Here is a 25,757-nt window from a genome sequence, read left to right on the forward strand (position 1 = left end):
CATATATGTACAAGGTTATTCCTTTTGGCATTGTTTATAATTGCAAAATATTAGAGACCGCCTATATGGGCAAACATAGGAGGGTAGTTCAATTATGATACATTGAAAAAATGGGGTACTATGTACCTGAGACAGAGAGAAAGAAGATATTATCAAATGAAAAATGCAAAGTGCAAAAGAGTAGTTACAGGATGTTACCCTTCATGTAGGATAAATGAGATAATATACATGTATGTGTTACAGCAGAAAAGTTTTCCTTCTATTCTGTAGGTTCTGTGCTGGTTTAATAATTAAATTGACATAAGACAGATAAATAGGAGAAAAACTAATTTTGTATGTGCAAGATACCCATAAAAATATGAGACCCAAAGGTAGCTGGGCAATTGAGGCTTACATGCCAAACTGAGCTAAGGAATGGGATAAGGGCTTCAGAGAGGTTTCAAAGGGGAGGAGGGCAATTCACAGGATGATAAGAGCAGATGTTTCTTAGTCAAATGTTTGCTTGGCCATGCCGGGTCTTTTAGATAATACGTTATCGCTGGTATAGTTCTCTTTCTGGGCTAGACCACCTATCTTAATTCTTCTATGCGGTTAAAGGAGAGGTAGAAATTTTTCTTCAGTGTGCTGGTCTTGATTCTTTTCAGCTTAAAATAAGTCACACACCAAAGTACCACATTTTGTAGACATTTCTCTAAAGAAGACACAGATGGCCAACAGGTACGTGAAAAGATGCTCAGTATCGCTAATTATTAGAGCAATGCAAATCAAAGTGGCATATTTTGGGGTGGCATTTCTGCTCCTCTTCACATGTGCTCATTTGTGTGAAAAAAAAAAAGAGAAAGGATAAACTAGAAATTAAATAGGTTGGTTACCTCAACAAGGAGGTGGAGGGGAGGGCAAAATGGAATTCAAACAAAAACAAAGGAACCTAACCATATTTCAAATGAATCATGCAGCCTCATGGGGGAGGGGCATTGGGGAGAGGGAGAACTACCCCAAGCAAATTTTTAAAAAATCTTTTTGGCCACTGGCATGTGGGATCTTAGTTCCCCACCCAGGGATCAAACCTCACCCCCTGCATTGGCATCTCAGAGTCTAAACCACTAGACCACCAGGGAAGTCCAAGCCAAGCAAATTTTAAACACAGTATTTTGACTACCATCAGATTAAAAACAAAAGGAACTGCATTGTATTGAAGCTATGGTAGTCTTGTTAAACACAGTATTTTGCCTAGAAACCAACAGGAATCTAAATACAAAAGAAGCTGTAAAAAAGTATTGACCTCTAGTTGATAGATTTGTTTTTCATAGTTTATGGGTAAGCAATCCTGGAGTTAATGTGCATTATGATTACACAAATAAGTAAATTTATTGTGGACAGTGGGAGATAGGTTTCTTTCTGTTGGAGAAGAATATGAGTGCTCACTTCAAGCACATATACTAAAATTGGAACGATACAGAGAAGATTAGCATGGACATTTGAATCAGTTCTAATGAAGTGGATGAAACTGGAGCCTATTATACAGGGTAAAGTAAGCCAGAAGGAAAAACACCAATACAGTATACTAACGCATATATATGGAATTTAGAAAGATGGTAACGACAACCCTGTATGCAAGACAGCAAAAGAGACACAGAGGTATAGAACAGTCTTTTGGACTCTGTGGGAGAGGGAGGGGGGGATGATTTGGGAGAATGGCAGTAAAACATGTATAATATCATATAAGAAACGAATTGCCAGTCCAGGTTCGATGCAGGATACAGGAAGCTTGGGGCTGGTGCACTGGGATGACCCAGAGGGATGGTATGGGGAGGGAGGTGGGAGGGGGGTTCAGGATGGGGAACACGTGTACAACTGTGGCGGATGCATGTTGATGTTTGGCAAAACCAATACAATATTGTAAAGTAAAAAATAATAATAATAAAAAAAAGAAGAATATGAAAAGTGAGGAAACTAAAATGAGTCTTGTGTGTTGTGTTGAAATGGAAGTTATTAGTAGTATACTTATGTTTTTAAAGTACATATACCTAAAAAATAAAAGGTACTTACCCCCATGGTCCAGTGGTTAAGACTCCTTGCTTCCACTGCAGAGGGTACAGATTCTATTCCTGGTCAGGGAACTAAGATCCAACATGCCACACAGCATGACCAAAAAATAAAAATAAAAAATACATATACCTATAGCAAAATATGTAACTAGATATAATAGATATGTGTGTATACATGAATTAGTTCATATACGTGTATTTCTTAGCTCTGTACACTGAGACAGCATAGAAAAAATTACACTCTAATAGCAATGAACACTTTCTCAACTGGGGCTAAAAAGGAATAATGTTGAGTCTGGAGCATCTTGTAATGCTAGAAAGCAAGGAAGTGCTTTTTTTAAAAAAATGATGGGGCCATGTCAGAGGGACACAAAAGTCAACCTGAAGGAGCTTCCACTGGTCAAATCTGGGACAATTTGAGCGTCAAAGGAAATAATGATAGTGATTGATTATAATCTATGGAATAAAATAAGAACGAGTCTGTACAGATCTAAATACATAAATGGGGAAGAAGAGAAAGCTCTTTCTTACAGTAGACTAGTAACTAACAAATATCAAAGGAATGTTGGTGTTAGGAAATCATTGATGGATGCTGAAGTCAATAGTTCAAAAATTTTATATCTAAAGACAGGCTGATAAAGCAAAGGCGGCAAAATGTGAACTGATGAAGCTGGCACAAGGGTACAGGTAATTTCCTTATGGGCTTCCCTGGCAGCTCAGACAGTAAAGGACCCGCCTGCAATGCGAGAGACCTGTGTTCAATCCCTGGGTTGGGAAGATCCCCTGGAGGAGGGCATGGCAATCCACTCCAGTATTCTTGCCTGGAGAATCCCCATGGACAGAGGAGCCTGGCGGGCTACAGTCCATGGGGTCACAAACGGTCAGACACGACTGAGTGACTAAACACATTTCCTTATACCATTCTTGCTTTTCTGTAAGTTTAAAATGGCATAAAATCGTTTTTCTCCTCGCCCCACTAAAAAGACAAAAAAGAGAAAATAGGGCATATCCTAGTACCAGATATGTTGCTGCTAAACATGCTAATTTTTTTCTTTCCCAAATAAAAACTACTGCTTGGGTGGCAGGGTTTGCAGCGGTGGCCGGTAAGCACAAGAGACGTTCATAATGCATTTTAACACTTATTTGAATGTTCCTGATGTTTTGCTATCCTAGTTTTGTTTTTTAAGTGAAGCTTTCTCGTTTGATTCACTGCCATTCTTTCCTTGCAGGTATTTTAAATTTATTGGTGGCTGGGCCCTTTACCTAACAGTATCATGTTAAAAAAAAAAAAAAAAAATCAGCGTCAAATCTTTGAAAAAAAAAAAACAAAACACGCCAAGGGCTTCACAAGAGACGGGATTCCCTTTTTGGGGTCACCCGGAGGAGGGCCGGAACAAGACACGCGCAAAGCTTCCGCTTTCATTTCCACTGTAAAGCCGACCATCTTCCTTAAAGGAGTACCGCGGAAGCGCGATTTTCGGTCGGCAAACACTTCCCTAGCGACGAGTCCCATGACACAGGAATGTCACAGTGTCGCATCACAATGAATAGTCTAATGATAGCTCAAAAACCAGATCTAATGACCTGGATTCTGGTAAAATCCTAAACTGCAATTCACTTAACCGGCCAGTTTTTTTTCTCTTGTCTCGGTTTCCAAAACGCTGAACTTCCGGAGTAGACTCCTCCCCCTCTATTCCTGCCCGGTGGTTTGGTCCGACCCAATTCTACTGACAGGAGAGACAAACCGCGTCGGCGCAGAAAGCTGTTGGGGGGGTGGGGGGCAGGAACATGGCGCAAGCTCTGTCTGAAGAGGAGTTTCAGCGGATGCAGGTACCGCTCGGCGGGGAAAAGCAGGCTAGGTGACGGGGGTGCGGGGAAGAGAGAGATTGTGCCACTGGCTTTGAACAGGGGTTGGTTGGGATGGACCTTGAGTCTAAGGGGTCTGGAGAAGGGAAACTGAGGCTCCGAGTGGTGAGACTACTGGATTCTAAGAGACTGTTGGGCCCTCAGCGGTTGGATTCTGTTAGCCTTGTGGGTGGAAGAGAGATCTAGCGTGGGTGATACCTTACTGAGACCTGGAGGGGACGAGACCTTTGGGAGACACCCTAGGTGGGCGATTATATTGCTGAGCTTTGAGGGAAGGAGATCCTGAGAAGGCGAAACCATTTTGCCTGGAGAGGAAGGAAGCGGGCGTTGGGTTGTTTGCGTCATGGTGGGGGGAGCCCTGGAGAGGGCAATACCATTACTGGTGGGAGGTAGACATTTTTGTGGGAGATACCACTATGTCAGGGCACTGGGGAAAGACCCCACATGTTGTCATTGTTCTTGGGAGGTGGAGCTTCTGTGCAAGGGGTGGTACCATTGGATGATTAGGGGTGATCCCATTAGGGCTGGGGTGATGAAGGCCCTGAATGGGTAATACCATTAATCCTTGTTGGAGAGAGAACCAGAGGAGGTGAAAGAGTGATACCCTTGGACCACGTGGAGAGGAGATCACCGGGCTCTGGGAAGGTACCCTGAGTATTCTGACCACTTGATTCTTTTGGTGGGGCTCTGAGATGGGATGAAAGGCCAAAGGGGGCCCTTGTTGACATAGTTCCTTACTGGGGAATACCATTGGATTTTGTGCGTGGGTAGACTCAAGGGGGGAAACCCTGTGTAGGGTCTGTGGGAGGACAGGAGGAACTCCAAGTGAAGACAGATAATCCATTGGTCCTTGAATGAAGGAAACCAGTTGTCACTGTGTGAAGGACCCTGAGGGTGGAAGGGCGAGATAATTGGACCATAAAAGGGGAAGGCCCTTGTAACTTGTGCATAAGAGTTATCCTATGTGAGTAAGGGTAATCCACCTAACCCATCCAAGGCCTTGTGGGGGGAAAAACCCTGAAGGGTATAGGTTCATCTCATTGGATCATGACTGGGGAGATCTTGAGGGGTGTAGGAGACCCTTGAGTGAGGAAGATTGATTCCATTAGTCATGAGTGAAGGGAAAACCATTGGACTCTGATGGATAGAGACTCTTAAGTGGGTGCCAGGGGTGTTCTCATTGGATCAGGAGAGGGTCCGGGAGTGGACAGGGGCAGGAAAGGTTGTATAGGGGCCAAGCCCTCTCCCCTTTAGCAGACCACCCAGGAATGGAGTCTAGTGCCATGGGAGAGAGGGAAAGGTCCTGGTGCTGTAAGGGATGGTTGTTCTGGGAAGAACTGGCCTCAGTGCCCTGAGGGGCTGATAGGTAGGGATATGCTGTTTGGAATGCCGCATACTTCACTTGTCCTCGATTCTTGAAAGGGATCTGGACATTTTGAGAGCCTTGCTTGTGGGGACCCCGGGCAGCCCGTTTTTACTCATTGAAATTAGTCATAATACCAAGCCCTCTTCCCTTGGGAAAAAGGGAAGAAGGCAGTCCCCTGCCCCCTACTCAGGCCAAGAGGATAGACAGCACCTCTGATAGAAGACTGAAAAGTGTTTAGTGTGTGACGAGGCCAGCCAGGGTGAGGAAGCCGACTTCATCCTGAGGGCACGGAGAGCCATGGAACACACAGGAACAAGAGATGGACTGGGTCAGCACTGTGGCATCACTGGAGTCATAGTTGGACTGAAAGGGGAGAGGTGGAAGCAGCAGGGAGATGTTCAAGGCTGGCTGTGGTCATAAGTAGAACTGGAGAAGGTGGGACAGGGGCTGAGCGGCTGGACTCATTTGGGATGCAGTAGGCACAGGTCTTAAGAGTGACTAAAAAGGCACAAGAAGGGCAACAGGGTCTCTGGGGCTCAGCGGGTTGGTTCCCTCCTCATGAGGGTAGGGGGCACGTTCCTGCCAAGTCATTTCCCTCCATGCTTCCCTCTCAGGCTCAGCTACTAGAACTCCGGACAAACAACTACCAGCTTTCAGATGAACTACGCAAGAATGGTGTTGGTGAGCCAAGAGGGTCTCATTAGATGGGGTTGGCTCTGGGGGACAGAGGCCAAGGGGGGAAAATACCTCAGAGGCCTGGCAGGAAGACCTTTCAGCTGACTGAAGCTGAGACTCCCTGCTTTCCCCACACCAGAACTCACCAGTCTTCGACAGAAGGTTGCCTACCTGGATAAGGAGTTCAGCAAAGCTCAGAAGGTACCTCCCTCCACCTACTCACTCACCCAAGTTTCCCTGTAGCCATCTGACTCATTCATTTGTCCAGTGAGCACCTGCAGTGAACCAGCATGTAACCTAATGTTACATGTTGTCATCAGTCATTCAGAAATTTCTCGTGGAAATCTCCTTTGTTTGGTAATTTTATCTAATTTTGTTTAATTTATTGATTAATTTTAGTTTACTCTTACTTCATTTTTAATTTCAACTACTTATTTAAAATAATCAAATCTATCAGTAAGTCACCTTGACTCTGCCTTCTGTCCTCCACTCACATTCCTGCCTTGTCCTCCTATTCCCCACCCCGTCCTGGTCCTGTTGGTAAAGTGAGACTAAACCTACCTCTCAGATCCTTTGAAGGTGAGATAGCATATAACCTGTCATGGCCACTTAAGGCATTCAAGGCCCTCTTTTGTCTCTTTCTTCACTGCTCTGTCCCCAAGCATAGCACAATGTTATACATAGTATGTGCTCCACAAACATTTGCTAGATGAAGGAATACAGAGTGCAGAAAGTCTGGCAGTCAGAAAGCTGGGCTTCTCTCTCTTTGATGGGGTGCTGATTTCCCAAACTGGCAGTGTCCTCAGCTGCCCAGCAGAGGAACAGCAGTTTCCATGGTTCTTTGGAGGGATCCACATAGATATGTTTGGACAGATGTAGCAATGAAGCCATAATTTCTGAGCCCAGAGATCCAGCCTGTGAAGGGTTAAATACTATGACCCGTGAAAAGCTCAAGAGCTTAAAGGAAAGGGTGTAAGCAGGGTGCTCCATACTCATTCCATTCCTTTGGGCTATAAATTATTGTGTGAGTTCTGTGGTTATAGACACCCCCATCCCTCAACCCCTGTTATCATTGTGTCCCCTTGACATTTGCCACAATCTCTCCATACCCTAGTGAGGGAGTCCATCTCTGTTCACCTTATCTCTCTTCCCATGCCCCTCACCTTTAGGCACTGAGCAAGAGCAAGAAAGCTCAGGTAAGGGGACCCCTGGCGGGTAAATGTGTCTGGTAGACTGCCTTAGAGGGGATGTTTCGGTATGCTGGGATCTCCTTGCACTGGCCTTTCTTTCTCTGTGTGTGCACTTGCATCTGTGACTACCTCCCAGCCATGTGCTTTTGTGTCTGTTTTTTGTGTTCCTGTTTTGTCTCTCTCTGTGTGTCTTTCTCCCTTTTTCTTTATCCTCCTCTCTGAGCCTCTCTCTGTCTCTGTCTTCCTGTTCTTCTTAGACTCTTGTTTCTCTCCCCAACCTTCTCTTTGTCTTTCCCCCACCTGTTCCTGTCTCTGTCATTGTTTCATTTCTTCTTTCCCTTTCTTTGTCTCTCTTGACTCCTTTTTCCTCACTCCCCTGTTCCTCTCTCTTCCTGGTTCATTTCTTTCCCTGACCCCGTCTCTCTGTTCCATTCTCCCTCTGTTGATCTCTTTGTTCCTATCTCTCCATCATCCTACCTTTTCTTTTTCTCTCTCTCTCCCCCTCCCCATCCCTCTCTCCTTTCTCTCTAACCTCCTTTCCCCATATCTCTGTTTTCTTTCTCTCCAATTTCTGTATACCCCTCTTTTCCTCTCATTCTCTCCCATGTCTTTCTCTCCCTCCCTATCTCCTCTTTTATTCCTCCTTATATCTCTCTTTCCCCTTGTATCTCCTGATTTCACCCATCTCATTCTCTGTACCCTGTGTTCTCCCCTCAATGTCATTTTCTCCATTTCTGTTTCTTTGCCCTATTGCTCCATCCTTTCTACCCCTGTTGGAGACCTGGCTTACATCTGCCACTGCAGGAAGTCGAGGGGCTGCTGAGTGAAAATGAGATGCTTCAGGCAAAGCTGCATAGCCAGGAGGAGGACTTCCGCTTGCAGAACAGCACGCTTATGGCCGAGTTCAGCAAGGTGCTGGTGCCCTGGATAATTGAGGGGGGGTGCGAGGGGTAGGGACCACATGGGTTATGGCTGGAGGGCTGCTGAGGGTGGTTGGACAGAGGCTGGCCCTGACTCACTGTCCATGGTGCTGAAACACGGCCTGGAACTGTGTTGGGGGGCAGTGGTTTGACAGATGGGACCACTCACTGCTGGGATTAGAAGGCTGCAAGCCTTAATGTCAGCTGGTTCTTGACCAGGTCACTCCTTTTCTTTGAGCTTCAAGTCTCCTGGTGTATATTTTGGGGCTGGTGCTATGCAGCCCCAGGTTACTGGGGGGTCTTAGGTAAAATTCTTATGCTTAGTATGGGATGGAAAGATGTTTAAGCTGCTTCCCTTTTCTCTTCTAAGTTTTTAGTGTCTTTTAAGGGGAGAAGTCTCATGGCAAAAAAAATAGGTATTTCCAAGGCTCTACCTGAGAATGTAGGGCTCGAGACTTCAAAAAAGAAAACAAAGCAAAGTATGTTTGTATGCAGGTACGCAGTATGGAGTATGCAAGTATGCAGGTACGATACCAGAGGCAATTTAGTAAGTAATAGTAAAGATCCAGAAGGCCTTGATTAAACTGTCGGCTCTGCCTTTTACTAACTGTAACCTTAAACAATTCACTTAAGCTCCCTGTTTCTTGGTTCCCAAATGTTAAAATGGAAAAGCTGATAATGACAGTACCTGCTTGGCAGGGCTTTTGTGTATACTGAATCAATTAATGTCTGCAAACCACTTAGAACAGTCTTGCACATAGTATCAGCTTAAGTTGGTGTTAGCTGCTGATAATACTCTTTTATTAGTTCATTTTCCCTCTAAAATATTTCTTGACTATTTAAAAGGTTTATATCTATCCTATGGCCTTGCCCTGCCTCAGCCCTTACCACCTATTACCTGCTCTATTCCCACAGCCTCCTTGCTGTCTCCTCACTTCCAGCTTCTTGTACCAGGCCTGGTCTAAAGAGTTCTGACCTGCAGGTCTTACCACATTGCTCCTTTCTACAGTACCTCCCAGTGGGTCCTTGTCCCCCAAAATTCAGAACCCCTGGTGCTCACATAACAGCTGACATCATTGCCTCACTTTTCACTGCTGCCTTCCTCCAGCCTCAATGGTATCATGGTTCTTGCTGGGTGAGGTAGGGCAGTTATTCCTCCAGAAATCCAGCTCGTATTTCTCAGCATCTGCCCTGAGCTAGGCACTGGGCCAAGTATAGAACCTCCTTCACACTCCCCCTCCTCCTCCTAGAAGCTAAAAGTGCTCACAGGGAGGCCTGAGTTCAAGGCCTGTCTCTGCCACTTATTTGCCAAGATATTTCAGCTCAGTTGTTCCTTCAACAAATAGTTACTGAGCCCCCACTGTGTGCTCTGTGTTCTGGAAATAGTTCTAAGTAGCACAGAATAGTCCTCCTTCTTGGGTAGCTTGTATTTCTGGGAGTGGAATGGGAGAAAAAAATGATACTATAGTAGACAAATAATAGCACCGATAGCTGACAGTTATATTGAATTTACTGTGTGCCAGGTCCTATTTGGGCTTCCCTCATAGCTCAGGTGGTAAAGAATCTGCCTACAATGCAGGAGACCTAGGTTTGATTCCTGCGTCAGGAAGATCCTCTGGAAAAGGAAATGGCAAACCACTCCAGTATTCTTGCCTGGAGAATCCCATGGACGGAGGAGCCTGGCAGGCTGCAGTCCATGAGGTTGCAAGAGTTGGACACGACTAAGTGACTAAACCACCACCAGGTCCTATTTATGGACTTGCTTGGTGGCTCAGACAGTAAAGAATCTGCCTGCAATGCAGGAGACCTGGGTTCAATCCCTGAGTTGGGAAGATCCCCTGGAGAAGGAAATGGCAACCCACTCCGGTATTCTTGCCTGGAGAATCCCATGGACAGAAGAACCTGGCGAGCTACGGTCCATGGGGTTGCAAAGAGTCAGACACGACTGAACAAGTAGGTCCTGTTTGTTGTGCTTTACATTATTCACTCGTTTAATTCTCTTGGCAAAATGATGAGATATCATTACTATCAGGAAAACAGTCCCAGAGAGATGAAAAACTTGGTGCCAAGATCAAATGGCAGAGTAGAAATTCACATGCAAGCAGTCTGGCTTTGGAATCTGTGCTTGTGACTCTATGTTATGAAATAAAATTTAATTGTGAATCACAATTTATGATCCAAAATTTTTCAGAGATGTAAGAAATTAAAATCATACTAGGTAAATTTAATCATAGTTTGTGCTAAGTAAGAAAGAAGTGAACAAAACGCCATGCTAGCAAGTATTATTGTTTCTGTGTTGGGGAATATTACTTGAAAGGTGACGTTTGAGCAGAGCACTGGTGGTTGCAAAAAAGCCAGTCATATGAAAGAAATGGTGCTTTGGGTAGAAAATATGCCAGACAATAAAATAAAAATTTCCTGTAGGCCTCAGTATTCTCATCTGAAAATGGGGACAAAGGATCTTGTCAGGTCTACTGTCCAGTAGTTGAACAGGGGGCTGGCTTAGTTGGATTTGCATTGTATTCTTCATGAGCTCTCCCAGGGCTAATGATAGGGAGCTGTGGGCAATACTGATCCTGGAAATGCTCTGAAAGCTGTCTGTGGTGCCTTGGCTCCCAGATGCAGACTGCTTCACAGAAGAGGGCTGGCAGTGGGGCCATCCATCATGTTGACATCTGGGACCAGCAACTTGTAGAGGAGCCTGAGGTCTTGAATTGTGACTGTGAGGTTGGACGTGGGCAGGTGGAAAATTGTTCTCAGTATTCTCAAATCTTCTGTTACTCTTTCACTTCACAGCTGTGTGAGGTTGTTTAACATCTGTGCCTCAGTATCCTTATCTGTGTAGCCTCTACATCACAAGGGTGTTATGGGAACTAAATGAATTGTAAAGTACATGGACCAAGTGCTATGTATATTTCAGCAAATGCTGTTCTGATTCTTTGCTTTTCTGCCACCTCACCTGTCCCCTGCTCAGCTCTGCAGCCAGATGGAACAGCTGGAGCGGGAGAACCAGCAACTGAAGGCTGGGGCTGCCAGAGAAGGGGCTGCCCAAGCTGGGAGCCTTGTGGATGGGGAACTACTGAGACTGCAGGCGGAGAACACAGCCTTGCAGAAGAACGTGGCAGGTGTGTGGACACCCTGCTGGTAATATGGGGACCTTGGGGCTTGAGTCAGGTGTTGTCTTCCCTCAGAGAAGGTACAGGCTTCAGAATCAGGCTTGGCCCTGCCGTGAAGCAGTGTTATGACTTCGGACAAGCCATTTCACCTCTCTGAGCCAAAGCTTTGTCATCTACCAAGTGCATGCACCTGGAAAATCGTAATAGAGATAAGAGGTGATAATCTTTCTGAGTTTATTTCAGCACCTGATACCTAGCAAGTGTTACAGATTAGCAGCTAGAACATCAGAAAGGAGATGTTTGCTAAATGGAGAAAGGGAAGGCAGGAACGTTAGGAAGATTCTGAGCCCAAGTTGTCAGTGGGGTCTGGGATGAAAGCTGAAAGAAAGCTTCATTGAATGTGGGAGTGTCCTGATATGTGGACTTTTGGAGAGCAGCTGGGGCTTGTGGGGTGGTGGGTGATAGTTTGGTGATCAGAAGGGAGACTTTGTAGAATGTGGCTGGGGATTAGAGGTTGTAGAAGGATTCAGCTGTAAGTGGAGGAGGGTGGGTATCACCATCACCTTGGAGGACTGGGTGGGGCTTAAGGATGGAGTTGGGTCTTGAGAAACTAACTTGGGCTGATTTGATGGTAGATAGGATTTCTGTGGTTGGTGGGGCTTAAAAGATTTGTGAGAAGTGGGGGCTGAACCTTGATTTTGTAGGCTTGTGACCATTGGAGCAGGGTTTCTGTTGCCAGTGCTCCCTCTATTTGAGGTGAGTCAGGGGTCTTCAAAGACTACCTCATCCATCATATGTCTGTTCTGCCCACTAGCCCTGCAGGAGCGCTATGGGAAAGAGGCTGGGAGGCCCCCAGCTGCCAGTGAGGGTGAAGGGGACCCCCCAGGGGGCCCAGCTTCCCCTCTTGTGGCCCCCATGCCATTGGCAGAAGTGGAACTGAAATGGGAGATGGAGAAGGAGGAAAAGAGATTGCTCTGGGAGCAACTGCAAGGCTTGGAGGTGAATCTGGGTCTGTTGGGGCTGGGGTGCCAGAAGGCAGGTGGATGCCCTACCTCTGCCTGGTGATGTCTGTGACATCACCATCTTGTGGGCTGATGGATTAGGAGGGCAGGGAAAGGCACAGGCCCTACCTCCTGCCTTGCTGATAACAATTCCCTCCCTCATCCATTCTGGCAGACCTTGAAGCAGGCTGAAACATCCAGGTTGCAGGAAGAACTTGCTAAGGTGGGGCTGCTAAGCTTTCCCTGGACTTTGCCCTCACCCACTCCCTGCCTGCCATGCTTCTGTTAGTAGGATAGAGGGGCAGAGTATCTCCTCAAAGCCCAATTTCATCATCTGTGAAATGCAGAGACACACATTTATGTCACAGATATGCTTTCAATATGATATGGGCTAATGTCCCTCTGTGTCTTGTGCTTGGCAAGTCCCATCCCATCCTTCTGTGTCCTCCCAGCTCTGCTTGTTCATTCATCTGTCCATCCATCCATCCAAGCATTTATAGATTGCTGGCTCTTAGGGACTTGAGACCCAGTGGTGAGGCAGCTAATTATGATCCTGCTTTCCAGGACTCCCAGCCTAGCTATTCTGTGATGTGGCCATCAGTCAATAGATTGGGGGCATATGTTGGGCTTTGGAGCCAGAGGAGCTGGGTGGAGGTCACATTTTTGCTGCCGACCAGCTGCCCAACCAAATTACTTAACCCTTCTGAGACTGTTTCCCCATTTGTAAAGCCAGTAGTGTTCACTGCTCAGGACAGTTTTGAGGATTCTGTGAGGTAACATAAGTAAATCCCAGTTTCCAGAAAGGCCTTAGTGGAAAGTGTCTGTAAACATGAAGTTATTTTTTGTCTTTATTAATATTATTCTCATTGTTATCACTTGTCTGTAACCCCTTCCCCAACCTCAGCTCTCCGAGAAACTGAAAAAGAAACAAGAAAGGTAAATTTCTTTTTTTCAGAGCTGGGGAGGAAGGGGTTTGGGGGGGACTAGGGAGGAGCTTGACTAGTGGAACTGATCCATATACATCTATCTTTCTGTGCCTAGTTTTTGCCGTCTGCAGACAGAAAAGGAGACACTATTCAATGACAGCCGGTAACTACCAGGGTTGGGAATATTGGTAGATAATATGGCAGTGCCCAGCATGATTAACCAAAGATCCTGGGGCCAAACTAGGAGACTGGGCCTCTGGCTGTGGTCAGCGTGTCCCCACCTCCACCAATCACCCCCAGGAACAAGATTGAGGAGTTACAACAGCGGAAGGAGGCTGATCTCAAAGCCCAGTTGGCTCGAACTCAAAAGCTGCAGCAGGAGCTCGAGGCTGCCAATCAGGTGAGGGGCTGGTTTCTGAGATCACTGGGATAGGGACGGGGCTGCAAGTCTGGGCAGCTCTGAGGTCCGCGGAGGCTAGCTGGGGAGTCTGATAGTTCCTGTGTTAGAAATATAAGGACTGAATGGGTCCTGGACCCCCTAGGAGTTAGGAAAATGGAAACTGGGGAACCCTGAGAGCCCTAGGGGTTGGGCTAGGACTCTGCATGAATCAAAAATCTCAGAGGGGCTGAGGACTAGGGCTCTGTGTGCCACAAGTGTGGATGAATCTGAATTGCTGGGGTATTAGAGATAGGAATCTGAAGAAATCTGTGGTCACTGGACTGGGACCAGGAGTTGGAGCGAGTCTGAACTCTCTAGAGGCTGGGTAACTTTTAGAACTATGGACACAGCTGGGCCTGGAGGCTGAGTGCCTTTGAGACCTTCAGAGCTTGGGAGCTGGGTTGGGTCTTGAGATACCTGGGAATTTGGATCATGTGAGCTGGGTGGTCCTGAGATGCCTGGGGACTGTGGATAAAAAACTGGTGAATCTGAGACATCCAGAGATTGGAGCAAAAGTCTGGGGAGGTTTGAGGCTCCTAAGGGTGTGGGGCTGGGTGACTTTAATGTCTCCAGGCTTCCCTTTAGAGTGAATGTGTCTGAGGTCCCTTGGACTGGGGGATATAGTGGCTTTGAGTCTAAGACCCCTCGGAGCTGGGGACAGAAGTCTAGATAAAGCTGGGTCTTCAGTTAGCTGGGTCTGAAGATCCCCACTGACTGGGGGCAGGAGTGGCAGGTGAGGTGTCGGTCTGAGACCTCACCAGGAGCTGGAAACTATGCAATTGTATCAGTTTGAAACCTGAAGGATCTGTGGCTGTGAGTTTGGATGGGTCAGAGACTCTTGGGGACTAGGGACATGGGAGTTGCATGTGTCTAAAACCTCTGGGGGTTGGGGTCAGGAGTCTGGGTGAAGCTGTAGTCCCTGGGAGTTGAGTGTGTCTGAGAATCCTGAGGCCCCTGTGCTGGACTCTGGGTCAACATGGGACCTCGCATGGTTGGGGGCTGAGTGAATTTGAGATCCCTAGGACTGTAGGTGTTTTCTGAGGTGCTTAGGACTGGGATGTATACAGGGGTGTGTGAGGCCCCTTGGGATAATGACCTAGAGTGTGGGTGAGCCTGAGATCGCTGATAGCTGGGTAGCCCCAGACCCTCAAGTGCTGGCAACATGCTCCCCCTTCCATAGAGGAGGTCTGTATGATTATACGTACCCCAGGGGAGGCTGAGGTCTGGAATGGGCTCCCCTGACCTGGTCCCTACAGAGCTTGGCAGAGCTGAGAGATCAGCGGCAAGGGGAGCGCCTGGAGCATGCAGCAGCTCTGCGAGCCCTACAGGATCAGGTATATTGTACTGAGCGGGCTTGGGGAGGTGGGGGTGAGGGCAGGTTGAGCGGGTACTGTGCAGGCAGGCAAGGACCCAGGGGTCCTACTTCCCCTGGTCGTGGTTCTTGTGGGTGTGTCCTTTCTTTCTTGGCTGCGGGTAGGTCCTGTTTTCCGGTTCTGGACCCACTCTCACTTGTTGTGGGGTGGGGCCAGGTGTCCCTCCAGAGTGCAGATGCGCAGGAACAAGTGGAAGGACTTTTGACTGAGAATAATGCTCTGAGAACTAGCCTGGCTGCCCTGGAGCAGGTACAGGATACATGGGAGCCCATGCTGATCCCTCCCTAGTTCCCCCATCTCGCTCTGCTTGTGATCCACATTGGGGTAGGGTCGCCTGGACTTCATGCTGTTCTCCTGCCTCTGCTTCTATCTCATTCTCAGCTTCTTTGTCTTGGCTTCCACCCCTCTTCTCTCTGGTCCCCCATCTCTGCTTTTCTTATATTCTAGTTTCTCACTGCTAAAAAGCCAAGAAGTGTACTAATCTTAAGTGTACATTCAGTGAATTGTTCCTGTCTGTATATTTATCTATCTCTGTGCAACCACCACCCAGAGGAAGATATAGAGCATTTTCAGCATCCCAGAGGCCCCTATTACCTCTTTTCAGTCAGTACTTCCCCGAAATAAGCACTTCTCTGACCTTTAGCAACATAGATTAGTTTTGTTTGTTCTTCAACTTCATGTAAATGGAATCAGACACCCAATCTTATGTCTGGCCTCTTTCTTGAAGCATTCTATCTGTGAGGTTTATCCATATGTAGCACTAATCTGTTTTGCTATCTCTGTGTACTATTTCATTGTATGAATATACCACATTTGTCCAGTCCCCTCTTGATCACTTTGACTGATTTTCTCTTTGAAATTCTCTCTCTCCTCCTGGCTCTCCTTTCATCTCTCTCCCTGTCTCCCTGGGAACATCTCGTGACTGGCCCCTGGGGCCTCTTTCACTCCACTCCCATTACCACCATTCTTTCCAGATCCAAACAGCAAAGACCCAAGAACTGAATATGCTCCGGGAACAAACTGCTGGACTGACAGCTGAGTTGCAGCAGCGGCAGACTCAGTATGAGGACCTCATGGGACAGAAAGATGACCTGAACTGCCAGCTCCAGGTGACACCTCTGGCTTGCACCTGTCTCCCCCTAGTTCCCTAGTTCTGGCTCAGTGGAACTTCCCATGAGGTGCGGTGGGAAGACCATGGAGTCAGGCAGACCTGGGTTCCAGTATGACTTCCGAGCTTATTAGCACCAGCGTGTCCCAGACCAAGTCATTTCACTTGAGATTGAGCCTCTTCAGTTAGTTAGGGTAGCCAATCTGATTCCATAATAGAAACCAGAATAATGGTGGGAGAATTAATGCTGAGGAGCAGCTAGGGGTCTCTGCATGTTTCTAATCTAGAAACAGAGAGACCATCACTCACTTGACCAGACGTATCTTGGGTGACCAGCACCTCCTGGGGGCTCTTGATCAAACTCACTCCCTTTGTCTCTGCATTAGGAGTCATTGCGGGCCAATAGTCGGCTGCTGGAACAACTCCAGGAACTCGGGCAGGAGAAGGAGCAATTGATCCAGGAACTACAGGAGGCTCGGAAGGTGGGCAACACTGAGGGGGTCGCCCAGACTGCAGGGGCACAGGTGATGTGGGCCAACCCAAGGGAATGGGAGGGGGCATAAAGTAGCCACTTCTATGAGGAGGGGTGGGTGGCTTAGCCTGGTCAGTGAGGCTGGGGGAGAGGTGCACTTTGGCTTGTTCCTTTGCCCTTACTTGGTTTTGGAGAGGAGGTTGACTGGCGTCCTCCTGCCTGCCCACCAGAGTGCTGAGAAGCGGAAGGCCATGTTGGATGAGCTGGCCATGGAGACGCTGCAGGAGAAGTCCCAGCACAAGGAAGAGCTGGGAGCAGTGCGACTACGGCATGAGAAGGAGGTGCTGGGGGTGCGGGCCCGCTATGAGCGTGAGCTCCGTGAGCTGCATGAAGACAAGAAGCGGCAGGAGGAGGAGCTGCGTGGGCAGATCCGTGAGGAGAAGGTAGGTGGGTAGATGATGGTGCCCTTCTGCCTCTAAAACCTGGGGAGCGAAGCACTGCTGATGGGCCAGGGGGTGGCATGGGTGAGGTTCCCACTTCTCCACCTGGCCCATGGTGGCCTGCTCTCTCACAGGCCCGAACGCGGGAACTGGAGACTCTTCAGCAGACGGTAGAAGAACTTCAAGCTCAGGTACACTCTATGGATGGAGCCAAGGGCTGGTTTGAACGGCGCTTGAAGGAGGCTGAGGTGAGTTGGTGCCTGTGGATGCTCAGAGGCTTGTTGAGAGGGTACCCATGGCAAACGAAGGGACCAGGAGTGGTCAGGCCCTGGAAGTTTCTGAGATACTCTGGACTTGAGCATCCTCACTGCACTTCCTGGCTTAACAGCACCCCTCTGGGGGGGAATGGGGCATGGTCATCAATCAGTAGGGCAGAATGTCAGCTGTGCAAATTTGAAAAGGCACCTCTTCCTTCTTACACTGTGCTTCTGTCAGGAATTTATTATAATACAATCATTCTACTTTTGTTCCAACCACAACTTTTACTACCATTTTTTGGAAAACTGATGATAGTACATAAGAGGCTGTGTCACATGGCAGTGAAGAACATACAAGCTGGAGCCAGTTGTTTGCCTGGGTTTGAATCCTGGCTAGGCTGCTTTCTATTATAGCTGTGTGGCCTTGTGCAAGTTATTTACTTCTCTGTGGCCGGTTTTCAACATCCATAAAAAAATGATAACAATAATACTTGCTGTCTAGGTACTATGGGAGGGTTCTATAAAATGAGGTAATATATATAAAGTCCCAGGTGGCGCTAATGGTAAAAAACCTGCCTGCCAATGCCTACCTGCCAATGCAGGAGACGAAAAAGATGTGGGTTTGATCCCTGAGTCAGGAAGATCCCCTGGAGGAGGAAATGGCAACCTACTCCAGTATTCTTGCCTGGAGAATCCCATGGACAGAGTAGCCTGGTGGGCTAGAGTCCATGGGGTTACAAAGAGTTGGACACGACTGAAGCGACTTAGCATGCACAACATTCCTGGCGTGCAGTAGTGCTATGTTATGTTTTATTAAATAAGATGTAAATGCAGATGTTGGTCCTTGATGTGACACTTCCTCATCCAGTGTTCCCTGTGGGAGTGTCTTCTCTGCACACCCAGGGGCCCACTGCAATCCCTTACCCTCCTCACTGGGCGTGATGTTCTCTGGGGGGCTGTGGTCAGACCTGGGACTTGTCTTGTAGGAATCTCTGCAGCAGCAGCAACAGGAACAAGAGGAAGCCCTCAGGCAGTGTCGGGAGCAGCACACCAGGGAGCTGAAGGTACCTACTGTATGACAGCATTCCTCTCTGGTGGGAGGACTGAGGTTTCCCAGGCCTTGGCCTGAGCTGCCTTCTGCTTTGCAGAGCAAGGAGGAGGAGCTACAGGGTGTGCAGGAGCAGCTCCGACAGGCTCAGGAGGAGCGGGACTGTCACCTGAAGACCATCAACAGCCTGAAGCAGGTCCCTGGTCCCTCCTGAGCCCTTGAAACACCCTGGGGATCAGCATGCAGTGGTGGGGCAGGGAGGGAGCACACCACAGGCAGCCATGCTGGCACCCACAGCCATGCTGTCTCTCTCCCACAGGAAGTGAAGGACACCGTGGATGGGCAGCGAATCCTGGAGAAGAAGGGCAGTGCTGCGGTATGACAGCACATGCTTGGGAGGTGTTCATGCATGGCCCACTCCTGCCCTGTGGTGCCCCACCTGTGGGCCCACCAGGCCTCAGCCCCCCTCTTTCCGCCTTTCCCCACAGCTCAAGGACCTCAAACGGCAGCTGCACCTAGAGCGGAAACGAGCAGATAAGCTGCAGGAGCGGCTGCAAGACATTCTCACGAACAGCAAGAGCCGCTCAGGTGAAGGGCCCAGAGCACAGGGGAGGCTGAGGTGTGGGGAGGCGTAGCCTGGGCTTGAAGGCTGGGGCTGCTTCCTGTACTTTACTCTGTAGAGCACTCCTGTGTCTTCTGTCCCTCTTGAACTTTGTCTTTTACCCTTTCTCTGCATCTCTCCCTCCTCTGTTTCTCTCTCTGCATTCTCTCTCTGGGCTCGCTCTCCTTTTTGCTTTATCTCTTCTGTTTCTCTCTCTCTGCCTCCTCATTTCATCTCTATCTGCCTTTCTCTCCCAGCCTTCCCTCTCTAGTTCTCTCTTTTTCTCATCCTGCTCTTTTGTTCTCTCTGTTCCTTTGTCTCTCTCTCTCCTCGGTCTCTCTCATCTGTCTTTGTCTCTGTCTGTCTCCTCACTACCCCTCATACACTCCCACACCTCACCTAGTGTCTCTCAGTCTCTTGTGTTCTTTCTCTCGTTCTGTAAATATGGACTGATCCCTCACACTCACATCTGGGGTCCCTGATAGGAACCCCCTACCCCAAGTCTCAGTCCTCCAGGAGTTTCCTATTGAGCTGGGGAGACAGACTTACAATCAGGTAGCAGAACTACCATGTGATCATTATGCAGTTAAAATCTACATTATTTCTGCCACTTAAGGCAGAAGATAAAACAGAAAAATTTGAATTGCCTCAGACTTCTTTTTTTTTTTTTAACAAAGAAATGGCCTAAAACTGTTTAAATAAGTTGCAGTGATGGCTCTGGTGCATTTCCTGTATCACAAGTGAGAGAAAACTTGCTGCCTATCCCTCCCCAGCCACCCTGCTCTTGCTGGAGACCCTTGGCTTGTTGTGTCAGCCCCCCTCCCTGACACTCAGAAGCAGCTGCAGGAACAGAGGCACATGCTTGGTGGCTGTGTTTCAAGTGATCTGTCAAAAACGGGTGTATTTCTCACCAAATCACTGTCTCGCTGAGGCACTCAGTCTCCTGAAGTTACCTCTCTTTATAAGGGAGGACTTTTATTTTTCTGTTGCAAGTTGCTGTACAAATCAATAAACAGATTCAAACTGTGTGCCATACATTCTATTTGTCCATTAGGAAAGTCAGATTTAGGTGTATGCCTCTGAGTCTATTGCCATCTTTTCTCTCTGTGTCACTACTCTGACTTGTGTCCTAAACCAGCATCTCTGTTAGCCTCTATCATCTGCTCTGGCTTGTTGTCTATCTGGGGTCTTCTCTCTGCATGTGTGGGTGCCCCTGTGCCCTCTCCAGCTATTGTGTACCTTGAGTCTGAGTGCATACACCAGTTTATGCCCATTTGTGCCTGCATCATCTCTTTCTCCCCATCTTCACCTTTGTTTCACTTCTGGCGTGTGTTTGCCTAGAGAAACAGCTCTTTTTTCTGCTTCTGCCTTTCCCTACCCTACTGTCTGCATCATGACTGAGTGTCTCTTTGCCTCTCTCCATCTCTGTCAAATCTATTTCTGCCTCTTCCTGCCCTGGGACCCTGGGGGATTGGGGCTCAGATTTCTCTTCCCTCTCTGCCCAGGGCTCGAGGAGCTGGTTCTCTCAGAGATGAACTCACCAAGCCGGACCCAGACTGGGGACAGCAGTAGCGTCTCCTCCTTCAGCTACCGTGAGATCTTGCGGGAGAAGGAGAGCTCAACTGTTCCAGCGAGGGTAAGGGGCAGGGAAGAACCTACAGCCCCAGCTTCTACCCACATTCTGGGCCCAGCACACATATATTCTTGTCAAGTTTTCCTCAAGCTCACAAACTTGGATTCAGATTGCTTAATGGAGGATGAACAAATTATTTTCTCTGACCCTCTGTTTCATCATTTCTGGGCAAATTCTACCTTTCCTGGTGCCATAAAATATGTGGCTCATAGTAGGTGCATTATCCATGTAGGAGATCCTTTTTTTCCCCAATTCATAGTTATCACTGGGCTTCCCTTGTAGCTCAGTCGGTAAAGAATCTGCCTGCAATGCAGGAGACCTGGGTTGGATTCCTGGGTCTTTCAAGAAGATCCCCTGGAGAAGGAAATGGCAATCCACTCCAGTATCCTTGCCTGGAAAACCCCATAGACAGAGGAGCCTGGCGGGCTACAGTCCACGGGTCACAAGAGTCGGACATGACTTAGCGACTAAACCACCACCACCATAGTTATCATTTATTATTGTCGTCTATGTCAGCTTCCTTGCCAGACCCTTATATTTGGAAATAACTTTTTTATCATTCTATAAGTAGTTTGTGTACATTGTAGAGGGGCTTCCTTGGTGGCTCAGTGGTAAAGAATCCGCCTACAATGCAGGAGACACAGGAGACCCAGGTTTGATCCCTGGGTTGGGAAGATCCCCTGGAGGAGGGCATGGCAACCCACTCCAGTATTCTTGCCTGGAGAATCCCTTGGATAGAGGAGCCTGGTGGGCTACAGTCCATAGGGTCACAAAGAGTTGGACACGACTGAAGCAACTGAGCATGCATGCACATACATTGTAGAAAAATTAAAAAAACACAGCAAAGATTTTTTTTAAATCTAAGGAAATCACATCTTTACCATCCAGAGATCACCACTGTAAATTCTTAGTTCATACCCCTCTAGACCCCTCTCTCTTTTTTTAAACCTAAATAAGATTGCAAGTAACCAACTGATCTCTACCATCCTAATTGGTAAATGTTCAAGTGATGTGGGTTTGATCCCTGGGTCAGGAAGATCCCCTGGAGGAGGAAAGGTCTACCCACTCCAGTATTCTTGCCTGGAGAATTCCATGGACAGAGGAGCCTGGTGGGGTACATTCCATGGGGTTGCAAAGAGTCGGATACAACTGAGCACTCACACATCTTCTGTAGTACTTTGACCTTAATCAGATTTCTCTGCTCCTGCTGCTAAGTCGCTTCAGTCATGTCCGACTCTGTATGACCCCATAGACGGCAGCCCACCAGGCTCCCCCGTCCCTGGGATTCTCCAGGCAAGAACACTGGAGTGGGTTGCCATTTCCTTCTCCAATGCATGAAAGTGAAAAGTGAAAGGGAAGTCGCTGAGTTGTGTCTGACTCTTAGCGACCCCATGGACTGAGCCCACCAGGCTCCTCCGTCCATGGGATTTTCCAGGCAAGAGTACTGGAGTGGGGTGCCATCAGATTTCTCTAGTTGGTCCCAAAATGTCCTTTATTGCTGGTTTTATGAAAACCAGCATTCAATTTCGAGCACACTTGTTGCATCTGGTTGCTTTATGTCCCTTAAATCTCTTGAATCGAGTGTGATCCCTCATTTTCATGACATCATCCTGTAGAAGAGACCAGCCCAGTTAACCTGCAGAAAGTGTCCCACCTTTGGGATTTTCCTGTGGGCTTCCTGGTGGTGTCATTTAGTTTGTTCTTCTCTCCCCTGATTCTCCTGCCAACTGGGAGAACTCAGGGGCCCCAGGCTCTCCCTTCATGATCTCAATAAGTCTATACTGTGTGTGGTGTGATGGTTCTTGTCTCCCTCTTTAGGCAAAGGGGGATCCAGAGTCTCTGAGGGTGCCAAGACTTGTCTATAGTTTGTCTGCAGCCCCAGTTGCAAAGCCCACCCCCGGCTTGGTTCTCCTCAGTCCTGGATCCTATCTGGGGTGACAGTGCTGAGCCTGGGCTGGCCTCTCCCCCACTCTTCCCTGCAGTCCTTATCCAGCAGCCCTCAGGCCCAGCCCCCACGGCCAGCGGAGCTGTCAGATGAGGAAGTGGCTGAGCTCTTTCAGCGCCTGGCGGAGATGCAGCAGGAGAAATGGATGCTGGAGGAGAAGGTGCCATCTGCTTGCTTGTCCTTGCTTGGCCTTCCTTGGCAAGGAGGCTGGGGTGGCAGGAGTTGGGGGTGGAGATGGGGCAGTATCTGGCCAGGCCCCTCCTCCTGTGTAAACATGCTGCAGTTTAGGGTCTGAGGTGGGCTGGGCCACCCTGCAGGTGAAGCACCTGGAGGTGAGCAGTGCGTCCATGGCAGAGGACCTCTGCCGGAAGAGCGCCATCATTGAGACCTATGTCATGGACAGCCGGATTGGTAAGTGCTGCCTCCCCAGCCCTCACCCCTCATCCAGCCCCTCACCTGCCCCTGCCTTCCCTGCCATCCAGAGCTGTGGCCTCTCTGTTCTGACGGAACTCACCAAAGTTACTGCAAACACCACAGGTGGTGGAGTAGGGAGCCAGCCAGGCCAGGACCTTACTGCCTTCCTCTCTACCCCATCTCTCTTCTCGGTTCCTCTCTCTTGTCTGAGGCTCTGTCATCTCTCCACCCTCCTATCTTGAGTGTCTTTCCTTCCCATTCTCCTTTCTCCTCCCTGTGTTTCTTCCCCTCCTTTCTCTCCCTTATCTTCTTTCTGCCTCATCCCTGCCCCGCTTCATTATGGCTCACTGTTCCTACTGCCTGTCTAAATGGTTCCACCACTGGAAATTTTCATTCTCTGGATACATAGCCCTTTTAGGGTCCTTCCCTCCTCCCTGCTCTTCCTCCCCTCTCCTCCTTTTCCTCTTCCTTCCCCCACCCCATCTTTGTTTCTTTTGTCCCTTTCTTTCAGACCTTCTCCTCTCCCTGTTTTATTAAACCTTAATCAGAACAATACCACTTGACCCGTGCTGAGAGCTGACTGTGTTGCACACAATCATAGGCGTTTTTCCATGAGTGAGTTCTTATCCTGATTTTTCAGGGCTGCACAGCTAGTAAGTGAAGCCAGGGTCTCACATGGCAAAGCCTCTGCCCCTCCATTAGGCTGCTCCTCCCATTCTTCTCCCCTACTCCCTGTTTCCCTCTTTCCTGTTCTGTCTCTGTCCATCTTGGCCAAGGGGGTGGTTCTCAGCCTGGGTCCTTGCAGATGTATCTGTGGCAGCAGGCCACACAGACCGCAGCGGGCTGGGCAGCGTCCTGAGAGACCTAGTGAAGCCAGGTGACGAGAACCTTCGGGAGATGAACAAGAAGCTACAGAACATGCTGGAAGAGCAGTTGACCAAGAATATGCATTTGCACAAGGCAAGTCTGGCCTATCAGCCCACCCCTTTGTCTAGCCACACAGCCCCTGGGTCATCTGCCAGTTCCCCCTTCACCTACCCCATTCACCGTGTGCTCCTTCCCCCTCATCTTCCCATCATCCAGTCAACGTACTCACTCTCAGTTTTAATCTTTTTTTTTTCTCAGTTTTAATCTTTCACTCTTCCTTCTGTCCTTGTATCCACGCACTCATCCAGTCATACACATTCAGCCACTCTCCCATCAGCCCACCAACTATTTGTCCATCTGCCTTGCTACCTGTCTGATCATCTGCACATATCTTTGCATCCATTTCCTGACATCTCTCTCTCTCTCACACCTAATCATCAGTTACCCCTTGTCTTGCCTTTCACCCACTTGCCCAGCCCTCTGCCTGCCCACCTGTTGTCCTCCATCTGTCCTATGAACAGTTCATCTGTCCACCTGTTTCCCTACCATGGATCTCCCATGAATCCACCCATGTGTCCACTCACCCACCCTGCCATCCAAGTATTTCCCCATCTCAGGGTAAGTCAGAAAGGATACAGGTCCAGCCCCTACCTCAGAGAAGCAAGCTCACTATTCAGTAGATAAGAAGGTGGTGGGGATAGGGGTACAGCAGATGATCCACTCCCATGTCCATATCCCTGGCTCTAGGCACCCCTCACCCCCTCATACACAGCACACACACCTTTCCTGAGCCCAGCCCACTGCTGGGAGCTCTGGGATTTTTTCAAATACCTTCCTGTCTCAAGCTAGACATACCTGGAGATCGAGGGGATGAGATGAATGACACCCAGGCTTGGTGAGGGTGCCATCGCCTGCCACCTTCTCTGACCCCTGATGGCTCCATTGTTTCTTAGGACATGGAAGTTCTGTCCCAGGAAATTGTGCGGCTCAGCAAGGAGTGCGTGGGGTCCCCCGACCCTGACCTAGAACCAGGAGAAGCCAGCTAAAGACCTGCAGGCTGCACCCACTCCCTTCCTTCTGTGGCTCCCAGGACACCATTCCCTTGGGCTGTGGTGGGAAAATGGGGGCTGGGGCCAATATCAAATAGGTTGGGAGACTGGACATTAAAGGGGTTGGAGGCCTGATGGCTGGTGTCAGTGACCCTGTCTTAGGGCTGAGGCCCCTGGGGAGTGGGGAATCCTGAGGGGAGGGGCAGGGTTTTCTCTTCCTCCTTGGTCCTGGCTCCCAGGGGCCTTTGCCTTCATCTCTGCATGAGCTCTCCCTCCAAGAGACCAACTCTTTTTAATTTAATTTTATTTTTTAATTTATGTCTGGAAGCCTGGCTACTCTGCATTTGGGATTGGGGATGTTGGGTGGGGCATGGTCCATGTTCAGCGTTCTAGCAATGTGTGTGTGTGTAACGGCTGTGCAGCCAAAATACCATCTGGCCAGATGGGCCCACCCACTCACTGTCTGCTCTGATTCTTTCCAACTATGAGGGATGTGCTTGGGGTAGGGAGGTTACTGGAAGGGGGAGGGTGGTCACTGGGTGCACCTTTTACTCTCTTCCCCCACCCTCAGCCAGCCTGTCTCCAGTTACAGTCTCTCAAACTGAGTGGAGCAGAAATACCCACAGACATGTATGTGGGTGGATCTGTTTGGGGTGTGGGTATAGATGAGTGGACAGATGGGAGGATGGATAAATGGTTGGATGGACTGATGGATAAAGTGGAATGTTGCATGGATTGGTGATGGTAAATAAATGGATGGATGGATAAGTGGGTGAATAAATGGACAAATGGGTTGCTGGACAAGTGGATAGGTGGAGGAGGGACAAGTGGGGATATAAATGGACAGATGGATGGCTTGGGGGATGTGTGGATGGATGAGTGGCTAGTTTGATGGATGAGCTAATGGGAAGACTAAAGAGTAGGTATAATAAATGATAGATAGAGCTATGGATGGGCTTCCCTGATAGCTCAGTTGGTAAAGAATCCGCCTGCAATACAGGAG

The 25,757-nt window shown here is 48.6% G+C and overlaps 1 protein-coding gene and 1 pseudogene across 10 annotated transcripts; both read left to right on the top strand.

The window, feature by feature from the left end:
* Window positions 1–1,417: 1,417 nt before the first annotated feature.
* LOC112582396 lies at window positions 1,418–1,474 on the top strand (annotated as a pseudogene).
* Window positions 1,475–3,727: 2,253 nt separating this feature from the next.
* On the top strand, window positions 3,728–25,210 carry GRIPAP1 (GRIP1 associated protein 1). 10 transcript variants are annotated; one of them, XM_025276308.2, is made up of 28 exons: window positions 3,822–3,878; window positions 4,437–4,559; window positions 5,895–5,961; window positions 6,095–6,156; window positions 7,125–7,151; window positions 7,950–8,057; window positions 8,561–8,590; window positions 11,040–11,190; window positions 11,996–12,180; window positions 12,358–12,405; window positions 13,087–13,118; window positions 13,224–13,271; window positions 13,409–13,508; window positions 14,804–14,881; window positions 15,077–15,169; window positions 15,895–16,029; window positions 16,415–16,552; window positions 16,731–16,943; window positions 17,075–17,188; window positions 18,184–18,261; window positions 18,346–18,441; window positions 18,565–18,621; window positions 18,734–18,833; window positions 20,352–20,482; window positions 22,462–22,584; window positions 22,742–22,835; window positions 23,644–23,798; window positions 24,659–25,210. In XM_025276308.2, the coding sequence occupies exons 1-28, from the start codon at window positions 3,837–3,839 to the stop codon at window positions 24,749–24,751; spliced, it is 2,721 nt and encodes a 906-aa protein (XP_025132093.1). In that variant the 5' UTR covers window positions 3,822–3,836; the 3' UTR covers window positions 24,752–25,210. The 10 variants fall into 10 exon arrangements, with proteins under 10 accessions (XP_025132095.1, XP_044792495.1, XP_006043621.1 ...); XM_006043556.3 differs by having other exon boundaries at window positions 16,415–16,510; XM_025276310.3 differs by lacking the exon at window positions 4,437–4,559 and having other exon boundaries at window positions 3,728–3,878.
* Window positions 25,211–25,757: the final 547 nt, after the last annotated feature.

This window comes from Bubalus bubalis, chromosome X (assembly GCF_019923935.1).
Source record: "Bubalus bubalis isolate 160015118507 breed Murrah chromosome X, NDDB_SH_1, whole genome shotgun sequence".
In the NCBI taxonomy this organism is placed as follows: domain Eukaryota; kingdom Metazoa; phylum Chordata; class Mammalia; order Artiodactyla; family Bovidae; genus Bubalus; species Bubalus bubalis.

Bases quoted from the DNA above. Each gene is read 5' to 3' on its own strand.
- GRIPAP1 (XM_025276308.2), top strand. From the start codon at position 3,837: ATGGCGCAAGCTCTGTCTGAAGAGGAGTTTCAGCGGATGCAG. The intron at 12,181-12,357 runs GTGAATCTGGGT...CCATTCTGGCAG, and splicing joins AGCAACTGCAAGGCTTGGAG to ACCTTGAAGCAGGCTGAAAC. The intron at 20,483-22,461 runs GTAAGGGGCAGG...TCTTCCCTGCAG, and splicing joins GCTCAACTGTTCCAGCGAGG to TCCTTATCCAGCAGCCCTCA.